Below are 14,367 nucleotides of genomic sequence, written 5' to 3'. Positions count from 1 at the left end.
AAGCTTTATCGAATATGTGCAGTAGTTTAGTAAATATAAGGAACCAATAAATTTGGCAAATAACATTTTGAAAATCACGCCTAGAATACTATTTTAGAATTAGTTCATTTTCAATCACTGTAAGCGCTTTATGCCCTGGCAAAGATCACATGAGAGTTACCCACATATACGTATTGTTTTCTATGTCAGATACAGCGATACAGAATGGTTCATTTGTTGTCCTTTGACATGGCTGTTTGTTTATGAACCTAGAAGTTAGTAAATTATTATCAATGATCTAGAAGTGTTAGAGACCAAAAAACGGTAACAATGGCGTGCCCTGGAAGTGGCATTTACGTGCTCCAAGGGGAGATGAACACACTTCTCACAGCATTGAGAAGGGTGAGGTGGTCATCACATTCGCACCAGGTGGGTGAAGGATTGTCATGTTTTTATGGGCAAGTCAACGTTTAACAGAATGTTCTGTAAGAAACATTCGTTGTTTTCATATGTTAGGACGTGTCCTTCACTAACATGAAACATTAAAAAATAGTGCGAATGCTCTGGTAAATTTCTAGAGTAGCGGATTTTTTGTAGAGATTAAGTAATTAAATTGCGAAAATGGTGTTTTCGAACACTGCAGAAGTTCCTCTGTGTAACCCTAAAACAGCATTTGAATTTTCATAGGTGTTTCTTAGAAAAACACGTTTATAGGTGCAGTGGTGTCTTGTGCATTGACACTCCTGTCATCATGCAGTGCTTTAACAGCGTAGCCAAGACTTTTCAACGAGAGATTGGCCTGATTGTTGTTACCGCCGTACTATTTGCTTGATAGTAGCTGCCACTGGGAGAAGTCTAGATCCCGATACCAAAACAATATAGATGATGTCATCAACATGGCAGCTGTGACATCATTACCACCCCTACTTTGTACGGGGCAAGCGTGGGAATATAGAGCCCTACCTATTCTAGTATAGGACACGGTATTGTGTTCTGTACTTCATTCCTACCTACCTAATCTACTCTCATACATGATACTGAAGTATTATTTTTTTGGTATCATGTTCTTTACTTCAGCCCTAACTATTCTAGTTTAGGTCACAAAACCAAATTAATATTTCCCACAGTATTGTGTTCTATATTTCAGGTCTACCTATTCAAGTATGTAATCCAGCCCTGTTTAGTATATTTTGCAATAACGCAATTTATATTATAACTACAGAACATGACACAGAAAATATATTCCATACCTGTAGTGATGTAAAAGTATATATATATATTTTTATTAGCTGACACTACCCACGAAAACTTTTTCTTTATTTTTATCACTTCAATGATTGCAAAAATAACCTGCAGAAAAATGAGCCTTTTTAATATTACCGTCTACATTTTATGATTCACCTATCCTAATAAACTATTTCACATAACATTGCAAATGAAACGTACAAAACACAACTCTCACCTAAAACATCTAAAGAAATGCACACAAAAAAACTACATATCACAAATATTTAACAGCCTTTAAAAACCACTTTCCTTTCTTGGCTTTATGTCAATAATTGTCTGCTGTCAATATTTCTCTAGTAGATATTAAATTTTAAGCCAAAACAATTGCCTTTTCTCCATTTAATTTTTTCTATGTCGCGAAACACGAACCGTTGCTTCCCTGTTGACTACAATCATACATTCTCTTTCTTCTGTTATACTAATTTATTATAAATAAACATGAGCTTGCTCTTCTGTCATGACTACTACACTTATTTATACACATATCCAATAAATTTCTTACTACCTAGTGACTCATACACTTATTTGTAGACATATCTAATATATTTCTTACTACCTACTTAGTATTTATTGTGTACTTATATTTTAACAACATAAAAATCATTAATTCTACTTATTAATTCATTCTTCCTCATTCTACGATCGCTCCAAAACTCACAGTAACATTTTTTTACGGCGCTACCAAATATTGGTGTGACCTGGGATTTTGCTGTTGCCAATATTGCACATGATATGTGCCTTCGTTTTGCAATACAATTTATCATTTTCCAACTTTCACGACATCGTACATTTCCCCTACTTTATTTCTGACCAATAGTAAGGCCAATATCGTACTTTGAACTTGACCCGTGCCACGGGTATATAAGTGACGCCGCCAGCCTTCGTGAGGGTTCTGAGGGTAGGGGAGAGAGTCTCCCCCTTGAGGAGTGACACTGGCGACACCCGTGCCACCAGCGAGAGGTGAAGAGGGCAGGTGGCCGGGCCTATCGGGAGGCGATGCCTGCGAGTGAAGGCCTGGCGAGCGATAGTCGGGGACTGCACTGCTGCGCGGTGTGGGCGAGTGTGCGAAGCAAGCGGGCAGAGGCGGACAGAAGAGCGAGCCACTGTCCAGCCAAGCTACAGTGGAAAGTGTTGGTGTTTCAGTGGCCAGTGCAAGACTAATTGTTGTGGATAGAATTCTTGATTGAAGTAATTAAATTTATAGTGTAGACATTAGTTATAAATAAAACTTTACTAATTAATTGGGCTATCCCTTACAAACCCAGTAGTTCTCCCCACATTATATGTGTAACAATATGTTAGAGCCAGAGCCAAGACTGTTTTCCACCGTAATCTGATTTCCACACTAGTCTTAATTTGTTTCCCAGTTAAAGTGAATTATTTTCAATATTATTGAATATGCAAATATGTATTAATGAAGGAATTGCTATGAAGTTGTGTAATATGGAAGCCCACTAAAAAACTTACAAAACGAATCAATTTAAGCTTTCTGACATGAACCGTTCCCGAATGCCAAAAATATATTTGTAGATCAAAAGTATGCAAAATTTAGGTTTTTTTTTGTAAATTTTGTAAATTAACTAAAAAACTTCTTATTTAAACAAATTCTTCATTTAATTCATGTAAATTTATTTTTGTAACCCAATATATTTTATTATGATTGATTAGATTAAGAGATATATCTTAAAACTATATTTATCCCTTTTTTTACAGTTAGTGGTTGAATTTTGCAAAATGGTAAAATTGTAGTTTGTGGTTTCGTATGTTTATTGTTAGTAACCAATATCTTTTCTAAGATTGATTAGCTTCGGAGATATATTAATTTATCTTAAACTCATATACCCCCTTTTTTCATCCTATAGGGTTTGAACTTTACAAAATTGGTAAAATTGTAGTTGGTAGCTTTCCTATGCTTATTCTTAGTAAACAACATCCATTCTTATGCTTTATTATATTTGGAGATATAATTAATTATCTTAAAATCATATTTGCCCATTTTTACCCCTTAAGGGTTTGAATTTTGCAAAATGGTAAAATAGTGGTTAGTTTTTTTGGTATGAATATTATTGGTACATGGTACAGTTTATTATTCGTTGTTAGCTTCGGAGACATAATTAATTATCACAAAACCATATTCACCCCCTTTTCACCCCCTTAGGGGTGGAATTGTGTAATTATATATGGCTTAGTGTTTAAGTTAGTCAATCACCATATTAATAAAAAAAAATTTCTCATCAAAATCGGTCAAGTAGTTTTGCTTGATGCCGGAACAGACAAAAGTTTTTGAAGAAATGTATTTGAATGAATAATAATGTTACCGTTTCCAATAGTTTTTTTTTCGAAATTTCATCCAGTGACATTTTAACTCTTTAACAGTTTTATTATTGATGTATATTACCAATTAATATTGTAGTTGAACCGAACCAACTGTTGTAATGGAGTCCTGTGTCCTGTGCGCGGGAACGCTGGCCTGCCGAGGAGCAGTGGCGCAGCAGAGTGGCTTGTAGTCCGGGCGTGCCGTGTGCGCAGGAGGAGGAGCAGGACGCGCTGACCCGCAGCTTCCTGGACCTCAAGGACGTGCTGAACCAGATCGCAGACCTGCGCGAGCTGGACTCCAGCCATTACCTGAGTGCGTGTTCCGCACCGCCTTCCCTCCGTTGGATTCTGGAAGCGTGAAATTCATTTATTGCCTTATTTTTTTTTTTTGTTGGGAAGCAGGTTTTCGTGCAAATTTGTTAACTCCATGTCGTTGAACGCTGTATCACTTGTGTCGGTCTCCGACATCCGTGGCATAGTTCTGTGGAACGCCAGCCAATGGCGTAGTTGGAGCGCAGAGTCGGTATGAAGTGTTTGTGCCTAGTGTAGTCTGCCTCGAGTCTACAGTACGTAGAGCTCTGTGCACATAACAATTAAATATACTTATTAAGTTGTTTGGGGTAACTTTCTGTGTAGTTTTTTTGTGAATGTATCAAGTAGTGCTTCATAGTGTTCCTGGTAACTTTCAAGTTAATGTAATTGAAAGCCTATAAGCTTAGTGGCGAGGAGGGAGGGCCATAACATGGCTGGTACTGCGGAAAGGTGTTTGGGAGCAGGTTTAATTACTTGAAAAACATATCAGTTTACGTTTTATGTTTGCATATAATTAGGCCAAATATAAATACTGATGAATGGTAAGAAAGCAAGACAGACTATTTTTACAATTAGGTTTCAATTAATTAGTGACATTAATAATTGACAAGGATCATACACGACGAATTATTCAGGTAGACGAGCCATCTATCAAGCCCAAGAAAAACGCAAGTGACACCTACTTAACAGTGCGTGGTCCCTACACGGACCATCGAAAGGGGCGTTGTGTCCACACAAGACAGACGCCTCAAATACAGAAATGTTACATCAAATGAGAATTCAAAGGCAAAAATACGTGAACAACAAAATATTGCGCGCAAGAGAGTTACATGATGTTACAATAATTTACTTTACGTACGTCTACGCCTCAGGGGAGAACAGTTACTACAAGTTGAAAGTTAAGTTCGTTAAGTTAATTCAGTTAATCCAAACATAATTTTCTAGGTGGCGGCCGAAAGGGAATTTAAACAAGACAGCCTATTATTTTACGTTACATTAGGGCAAGGGCCACCGCCTCACTCGCAAAGAATAACACTTACATTCTTTTCCCCCGAGATCGCTCTCGCAGGTCGTTACAATTAGAGACTAACAGACTACATGCCGAATTAAACAGACAATGTAGCTACTCAAGCTACTGAAATACACCAGACGAGGCGAGACAAGCAAACCAAGCTAACAAGACCGAATTACAACCTGACAGCAGCTTATATTAAATCGGCACATCACAGCGCGCATGCGCCAACCCCAGGAGGGGAGGCGAGGAGAAGCAATACACAACACTAGGAGGGGGGGGGGGGGGAAGGTGCACAGACGCCCGCGCAGACGCACGAAGTTTGATGGTCGCGGACCTGACCGCTACATAATAGCTAAATTAAAAAAAAGAGTTGTGTCGGTGACAGTTGATCCAGTTGTGCTGTACGGTGGTTGTGGTGGGGCAGGTCCGTTCCTGGAGGTGATCCGCTCGGAGGAGACGACAGGCCCGGTGACGAGTCTCGCGCTGGCCGCCGTGCACAAGTTCCTGAGCTACGGCCTCATCGGTGAGCCTCCGTCGCAGCTGCTTCCGTTCACTGTCCCATTGATCATGTGCTTAAAACAGTTCTTTTAATCATAGGCCAAGATTATTTGTTACGTTTTAAATGGTTCTATATACTACTATATTGTCTATATTGCAGAATACAAGTTTCACAATGAATCTCAGCTTCATTTATGTTACATTTCTTTAAATTAAAAATATTTTGTTATTAAGTCTCACTTGGTGTATCTATTGGTAATGATTTATTAAAAAATTGAATTATTCAATTTGCATTGTTGAATGGATTATCAAATTATTCCTGTACATCTGAAATACCTATTTAGAATGCTCGCGGATCCCCGGTTGTCAATCAGTAGTATGTAGCATTTACTTCTACTACAGTTGTGTATAATAATGCTCAATTTTTTTTATCATACCATTATTTTCTACGTACAGTTTTAGGTACTGTCTCTTTTACAATAAAAAAAGGTTTTTGACGAAAGGAAGTTTCAGTCTCAAATTCCCTCTGAAACACTTGACTGGAACGTGTTGGTGCTCCGACGTTGCTTTGCGGAACTGCTTCACTTACTCCCGGTCTCAGTAGCTGGTCGACCGAGAACGGCTCTTACGCTCGTGTCGGCGCCACACCACGTTTAGCGAAAACATCTTGGACACTGTCAATTCATTTAGTCCTGCACTTGTATGAAAACATAGAAGTCTGTATGTGAGTGGTGATTGGGCACGAAAGATTGGGACTTTACAGCTGTAAATATATGTTTGTATGTAGCATTTATTTACATGTTAACTATTTGCAAATATCCACACTTAAACAGTGAACACATCCTTTAAAACACTCGAAGTAGTCAGACAGGCCTAGTTCTGCTGGGAATCATAATACATGATGTTGTTGTATCCTAGCTTCTACTTCTGTGTAAGGTGATTAAAAGTGTTATTTAACAACACTATTGTACTGGGTGTCCATAAAAGAATGTCCCACTTTCAATGGTATAATATAACAGTTTAATTTAGACTATTTACAACAAATCATACATCAAATTGAAAGTAAACTAACCTAGTTTTTCCTACAAGTTTTCAATATGTGCACCTTTAGCTATACTGCACACATCCAACCTGAAGTCCAATTCTTTCCAACACGTTCGGAGTAATGGAAGCAATAGCCTCTTTAATTCCGTGCCTCAAGTCTGGACAATCGTTAGGTAGCGGCGGAACGTAGACACTATCTTTCATGAAGCCACAAAGGAAAACATGGTATGGTGTTGTGTTAGATGAACGATGAGGCCAGCGAAAAGAGCTCTGTTATTGCGACCATCGGTGGAGGGGATGTTATTGCCACATGTTAGGTCACGATACACAGGCTGACCTGAAATTACAGATTCACTCGTAGCAATTTGCAGAACTTAAAAGGCTTCACGCTCAGGAGTCGCCATGTTGCGCAGGTGGCGCTGCGAGCGAGAAGACGACAAAGCAATACTCGCGAATGTGCTTATCTAAAACTGTTTGAGATACTCTTTAATTGTGATCTTGAACGAAAACTACAATGCTTACAGTTGATACTATTAAAATTTATAACTGAGACTTTCTTTTATGGACATAGTGTATGATAACTATGTATGTTATCGTTAGAGATTATGGAACATGGCATTTATAAATTTATGTTATAGCATATGCTTTATGGTTTACAGTGTTTATTAGCAGTTATAAATTTTTCAAGCATTTTAATGTGTTGCTGTTTAAATATGTTTCTCAGACTTTTTTTTTTCCCCCATTGATAAATTTTGACAATTATAATTCAGTTAAAACTAACTAAAACAATGCTTAAGAAAAAATTGGGCATCTAATGAAGATGTTAAAACATTAGCTTGAATTCATGTTTATTTAATTGCAGGTAAGGCAGAAATGGGTTTTAACACGGGCAAGTTTGACACATGAACATATTTGTGTCAGGGTCCGTGGTTGTTCTATATGCTTGACATGAAAAATGTTAACTTTCCAAAACAAATGATAACTTTTTATAATTGAATGATAGTAGATGTACTGCTAATATTTTTGTACCCATTAGGGATTCAAATAATGTTTAAATGAACATTTGTTTTTGTCTCCATCCTTAAAAAGCTGACTTATGTGCTAGGAAATGCCATTTTAGGGTCTAAATTGGCCAATTGAATGACCATAAATAGGTATGAGAATTTTGATGTAAAAGTTATTTCCTAGAGTAGCTACTATTCATGAAAAAATTATCAGAAAAGAGTAGGGTTTACATGTCAGTTTACATGTCATGTTTTTTTTCTTGATTGTCCTACAAACCTAACATAACCTAATATTTATTTTAGTTGCCGATAATAAAACTTTGAATTTCACAATGTTGCCATTACAGAATATTCTCAGTAATTTATTAGACATGAATATTTTGACGGCAGATGGCAATGTAGGCTTTTGCCTTCATCCGAGAACAATGGCATTCTCACTCTATCTGTACCACGAGAACAATAGCATAGTTTCTAATTGTAAAGTAAAGTCAATTGGAATATATTGAAAGTTTTTTCCAAGTGAAAAACTGTCTTGGTGAGGTTACATTTTTGTCTGGAACTGTGTTGTCACCATGTAATTTTGGTTAAAAAAAGAATTAATGAACAAAATTTCATTTTCAACTTCTGTTTAATTTTGCAAAAAAATCATGAAAATTCTCTAGCCAAACCAATGACAGTAATAATTTGTAAATTAAAAACATTTTTATTTTGAGTGCCCACCAAACTGTACAAGTGATTACTAGAGTACTAGAGACAGTGTATGTAACAGGATCAGATTGTTGCCATTCGACTGTATTAGTGTAAGAATTAAAGTACTAGTGGTTTTAGTTGGTTCGTGGGAGAATCATTGTGTGTTTCTGTAGCGTTCAGATAAATTTACAGTATTGTTAATAATGTTCGCAGGCTTTCATGGCCATTGTCTGAAGTGGCTTGGCTGCTGGGCTGTAGCAGCGTCCTCGGGCGAATAATTCACCGACGTTTTCGGTCGACATTGCAGTCACCATCAGGGAGCAGTTTACCTACTGACTGTACCTACTTAACTGTAGGTAAACTGCTCCCTGATGATGGCGACTGCAATGTGGACCGAAACGTCGGTGGATTATCTGCAGAGGACACGGCTGCAGCCCGGAAGCTAAGCTGCTCGCAGTACTGTTGTGTGCACAGCGTGTGCGTGTGTGCGTAGCTCCGACCAGCAAGTGCGTCCCCACCACGGTGGAGAACATAGCGGACGCGGTGACGCACGCCAGGTTCGTGGGCACGGACCAGGCCAGCGACGGAGTCGTGCTGCTCAAGATCCTGCAGGTAGGCCGGCCACACACCCGCCAGTGTCGGGGGGGGGGGGGGAGTATGACAATATCTCCGTTACTAATTACTTTGCACTCATTTAGAATTTTTTTAAATATTTTTTATAGTGTTATTATTGTTTGCCCAAGTACGGAAAGTTTTATATTTTCAGTACTATTTTTTTTTTTTAAAAATTCACAATGAAAGCTTATGAAAATGTTATTTTCTAACGAACAGCGTATGTTTTGTGTTTGTGGGAGTAATTGTACTTAAAGCAGACGTCTGTGTTCAGAAATTCATTTGTGTCCACGTTATAAATTGTTCATGTTCTTGTGATCATATTATATTGAGTCATGTTTGTTTGTTTCCGGAATACAATGTTCTCAAGCTTTAAGTTAATTTCAATGAAAATATAGATTTGTTTTAAAGGATACAACAATATTATTTCAAACTTTGAATATTTTTTTTATGAAGGCATCACAATTTAACACAGTTATTTTTCTTATTGGAAGGTTTAAAACAACACAATAAAATTAGGATTCTTTAACTACAGAATAAGTACTACAGTAAAAGTAATGTGTATACCTGAAGTTACACAAATGAAAGTTAGCAACAAAAAGGTAGTGGAATAAAACCAAAATTGATTTTATATAATAGTGTAATGTTTTTAATGTTTTAGTTGTAAGCAGTTGTAACTGTCAAAAGAATTTGAATCATATTTTGTAAAATCTTGAACAACGTATAAACTGTTCAAAACATCATATATCCAATGACTAAAACTATTATCAGAATTTTTTTGGCTATACTTTAAGTGTCTACCATGATATTTTAGATGTAATGTCCATATTATTTTGATCATTAAAATGTTTTTTTGTTGCAGAAATTGGTATTGTGTCTGTTATAATAAATATTAATAAAAATGTGTTTTCTAGACAAATTGGCATTATATCTCCAGACATACAAATAATATCTTATATATATAATTATAAATATATTTAACTTGGTAAAATTTTCTAATTATTGACTGAAAATAAAATAAAAAATTATGGAAAAAATGTTGAAATGCAAAATAATATTTTGGTGCTTGTCTGAGGAAGGGTTGGTGCAGCGTGGGCTGAGGCATCTGCTGTCGTGCTGTCGTGCTGTCGCAGGTGCTGCGGCTGCTGGTGTCGTCCTCGGAGGGAGCCATGCTGACCAACGAGAGTGTGTGCGAGATCCTGCTGAGCTGCTTCAGGATCTGCTTCGAGACGCGACTCAGCGGTGAGCCTCCATCACTAATGTCCCTATCCTTTAGTCAAAGAAACCTCAATTAATTAGGTTATTTTCTCTTCATATTTTGCAATTTCATAATATCATTATTTTCAGTTATATGATATGCTTACACGAGTCCCTCACTTAGCACGTCTTCAAACTGTGTGAATTTATTTAACGCAATGTTAATTTTATTGCCACAGTCTTGAATAGCATGTCTGTAAATTTCAGTTAGCACGAAATCGCCACAGCCAAAAAAATGTCGGGCATGACGCCACAAAGTCTGCTTCAACTCGGTTAACAACAGATGCACCATGGCATACAGTTAGCTCCATAAGGGGTGCCGGTCTGACTACGCTATCGGCTGTTGTGCAAACATCAGCTGTGGCAAGTTCAGTTGCGGCATGGAGTATAAGGGACCAAATGTTTTTTGGTCCACGTGTATGCCTCTGTGCTGTACCGTTGTCGCCCGGCCACAGACCGGGCCGTGACGAACTCGGTCTAGCCAGTGGCAGGGAACTTGCACAAACACAAAGCAGTCTGTCCATTCGTCTGCCAGTAACTGTACATGCGCAAGCACCTGTGGTTGGAATCATTGCTTTCAAGTTGAGAGCATAATGCATCGTGTTCAAGTATTTGAGACAAAACTAGAAGTATGATGGTGAGCAGAAAGTCATGAAGGCCACGCTTATGTTGGTCGCACTTTAGTTTTAAGCAAGTCAACTGTGCGCACAATCGTACAAAATAAGGACTCTACCAAATGTTTATATAAGTCTGATGCTGTTGGTTGTACTAGCGGGAATATGTATATTTGAAATTAGATATCGGAACAGAAATGAACAGATGATTCACACGGAAAAGGTTGTTAAATTAATGGTGCAATGAAAAAAAATCACGGGCCTGACAGGATTGAAAAATTAAAATGTAAATGTGTGGACATTACTGCCAGTAAAGGATGGTTTGGAATTTTCTTGGAAAGGTACGCGATGTGAGTGAAGGTCACGCCTGGGCGGGCAAACCAACCAACTGACGATAAGTACCAAGCCACATATCTCCAGTTACTTAGCGTCGTATTTGTCATACAAAGTATTCAATGGTACAATTTAAAGATGAATGGTGTGACATATTTATCGTTGAGTGTTATTCTGCACATTGATATTACGTAAAAGATATTTACCTACATATTTTGGAACACATTAAGTAAATTAGCCTTGCTATTTATGGAGACTATTGCTTCAGAATCAGCAATTTCTAATAACACAAATCTTTTTTTGAATGCATTAGTCATGCTAAGTGAGGGATTGGTGTATACAATTTTTTTCCTGTTATAATCATTGCCATCAATGGTTTTATGACTGTATTGTCATTGATTTCTACCAGTTTGTGTATGATTCAGTTGAATGGCACTGTTTGTGGTTTCTTGTAGTTATCGATTGCACAATCTGATAAAATGAAGGCTTACAAGTATTTTCATGCATGGATGCATAAGTTGGGATATTTAACACAGTTGAAGATACAAGCAACAATTTAACATGGACTTCAATTAAATTGGCAAATAGGTTAGCTCATTTTTAATTCTTAACTATTTAAAAATGCTCTCTCTTGCTGCGTATGAAATTTGACGCGTGCCCGCCCTTCCTATACGTATTAAATATCACGTTACTTTACGTTTTATAAATGAACCCAAAACGTGTTTTAATAAGTTCAGAAGCAATTCAGGGAAAAATGTATTTCGGCAGTAGGCCTACTCACGTAATATGCGGCGACGAATCTGTGCAACGTCGTAGGTTATAAACAAAGCGACGAACAATAGAATAATTCATTAAAGCAACCAACCATCTTCGTCCTTTATTTTTTACGTCGCTATAACCACACATATTAATGCACTTCAGAATATAAAAGTAAATATGAACGAGTTGTGTAAACAAATGTATATTTTTCTCTTGCCACAGCTAAACATGTACATTGTGACGCCATCTTGTGACCGGTGATCTACCAACTGTATTTATATTTTATAATAGTATAAATTTAACTAATTAAGTTGTGATAGCAAGTTTAAATACTTTTTAATACATAGGATTGAATATATATGTATGTACATATAATTATTTATGTCAAGTTTATCTTTTCTTTCTAATTATTAATATCTAGTTTAGGTTTCCACCACCAGGGCAGGGAAATTTCGGCGAGATTCATGCGCGCGCATCTCATCCCTTCCAAAGAGGAGTTAGTTTGCCCCTCCCTTCTTTTTCTTCGTTCCCGCGCATTTCTCCCTATATAAAGGCGAGGTCATCCACCTGAAAGTCTGTTGATCGGCCCGACGGCCAGTGAGGCTGGATTCCGCCCACTGACCATAGGACGATCATAGGGGGAGCAGCAGAACGACTGGCTATCCGTTTTCTGCTGCTCGCTCCCCTCCTTCGCGAGTTAGGCCATCCGAGGACCTATCTCGGCCTAGGGAATTTGTCTCCCTTCCCCCCCCCCCCCTTTATGGACGATAGGGTGTACCATGTATAAATTCTGTGTATGTAGTGAAAGCCGACGCAGGCGACAAATTGAACTGTTCGGACAATTCAGGTCAATAAAAGTTCCGTGTAAAATACCGACATTATTTTTCAATGAATAGCTTAGCCCCTATCCCTCACCCCATTAGCTATTCGCCTTCACCAGCCAACTGTGAATCCTGCCGCAAGACCAGCAGTTGGACCTTCTCCACCCCTGCTGGCTCTCTGTCAAGAGGGCTCGGTGCGATAGAAGAGAGGAGAGAACATCAAATTATTATGACAAACGTAACAAAAAATACTATCAATCACAAACAGTTACACATAATTGGCAGTTGGGGCCACCAGCCGGTACCTCTTGGAAATGTTTCAGGTTCTACTGTGCAGATAGAACTGGAATGTACTTATGTTATATAGTTGTGACAGTGGCCTGTCTTGCCCAGAATGCAGTGGTCGCCACCTGGCCACCTGGCCACCTGGCCTGGTAGAAACAGGAGGCGTGCACCTCGTGCCCAGTCGCTCCTGGATCCCATGAGACGCAGATGGTGACAATGTGCACATGTTCAGTTGCAGTTTGTGGAAATACTCACTTTGGTCATTTTCTAGGGTGCTCAATAAATATTTACCAAACACTAAATATTTTCTAAGTATTCATCCGGCATGGTCAAAAGATTTTTCTTATGATGCAAAAATGGATCGTAAGTTTGTGTATTCGTTTTGTGTGAAAACATATATTTCAAACACCTTACAGTGCATTTCTTGAAAGGTGGGCAACATTTCAGCGTGAAGTAAGTAACAAGTGGGTGGAGAAAAGTGATAGGGAGCAATAGGGAGCACCCCTATTGGGGGAAACTGGACCTTTATAGCCACGGAGCGAGGCGACTGATCCTATTGCTCTAACACCTTGCCTCCATCACGTGAATGCACTCTATAGTGTTCATTATACTGCCTGCCTACTGTCCATTTATGGAAGTTTTCATTTCATACATTTTATGTATGCTATATGTTCTTGTTCCTTTATACCAAATACATTGTCGAAATAAATAAGAAAACAGTATTATAAAAAAAATATGTCTGTGAAGACCAAGGATAAAAAATACCTCTCCTGTATTGCTTTTCTGCTGAGTCTCACATAAAATGTTGGTTGTGTTACTGTATTGTTTCCTGATATTCAAGGGCAATTCTTTAAATTTATCACATCAGCTCTATTGAATTTGTTGCATTTGCAAGTTTTTATTTACCGTATTTAATTTATAAGTTGTGACATGTCTACCCACAATGTTAGGCCAAAGTAGTAGACACCATACATATAAACAAACAAGTACAAAAAATACGACAAAACAGAGAAACAAAGACAAAAAAGACTTAACTTACAAAATAAAGTAAAACAAGAATTTAAAAATTAAATCATAAGTTAATAGACAGTAAGAAACATAATTCATTTCAGTACAATACAATGCATTTTCTTTTACACATTCAACAACTATGAAGATAATTACTGGACAGTACACAAGTTATAAAAGATACCTTGAAGTTGTGTTAAATATATAAAATTAATATCTATTGTTAAGTAGTATCTAAAGTAGATTATTGGTAGCATGTGATGAACAAACATTACTTCTTTTTCGAATATGGAAAATATTATTAAATTGGTTAAAATTACTTACTAATTCATAATAAATATAGTTAATTTTGCTAATATAATACAATAGATGATGATAGAGTTTATTAAAAGTAGGAACTTTAGTGACATTATTTTCAATCAAATAATTACAATCTAAATTGTATTTCAAGCAGTTGCTTACAAATTTTGCATCTAAAATTTTGTTTCTTGTTCTTAAACATTCTAGTAGTACAGATTGTACATCTATTTTAC

General features: G+C 37.4%; 1 protein-coding gene across 4 annotated transcripts in view; it reads left to right on the top strand.

The window, feature by feature from the left end:
- The first annotated feature begins 203 nt into the window (after positions 1-203).
- The window catches only part of LOC134542646 (Golgi-specific brefeldin A-resistance guanine nucleotide exchange factor 1), a 135,270-nt gene continuing 121,106 nt past the window's right edge, over positions 204-14,367 (top strand). For all 4 annotated transcript variants that reach the window (XM_063387052.1, XM_063387053.1, XM_063387054.1 and 1 more), the window contains exons 1-5: positions 204-408; positions 3,796-3,895; positions 5,334-5,432; positions 8,639-8,757; positions 9,891-9,999. In XM_063387052.1, coding sequence (XP_063243122.1) covers positions 310-408; positions 3,796-3,895; positions 5,334-5,432; positions 8,639-8,757; positions 9,891-9,999 — 526 coding nt within the window. In that variant the 5' untranslated portion in view covers positions 204-309. The remainder of the gene's footprint in view (positions 409-3,795; positions 3,896-5,333; positions 5,433-8,638; positions 8,758-9,890; positions 10,000-14,367) is intronic.

The sequence above is a fragment of the Bacillus rossius genome (genome assembly GCF_032445375.1).
Source record: "Bacillus rossius redtenbacheri isolate Brsri chromosome 9 unlocalized genomic scaffold, Brsri_v3 Brsri_v3_scf9_1, whole genome shotgun sequence".
NCBI lineage: Eukaryota > Metazoa > Arthropoda > Insecta > Phasmatodea > Bacillidae > Bacillus > Bacillus rossius.
Note: the sequence above shows the minus strand (reverse complement) of the source record. Positions and strands in the feature narration are given on the sequence as shown.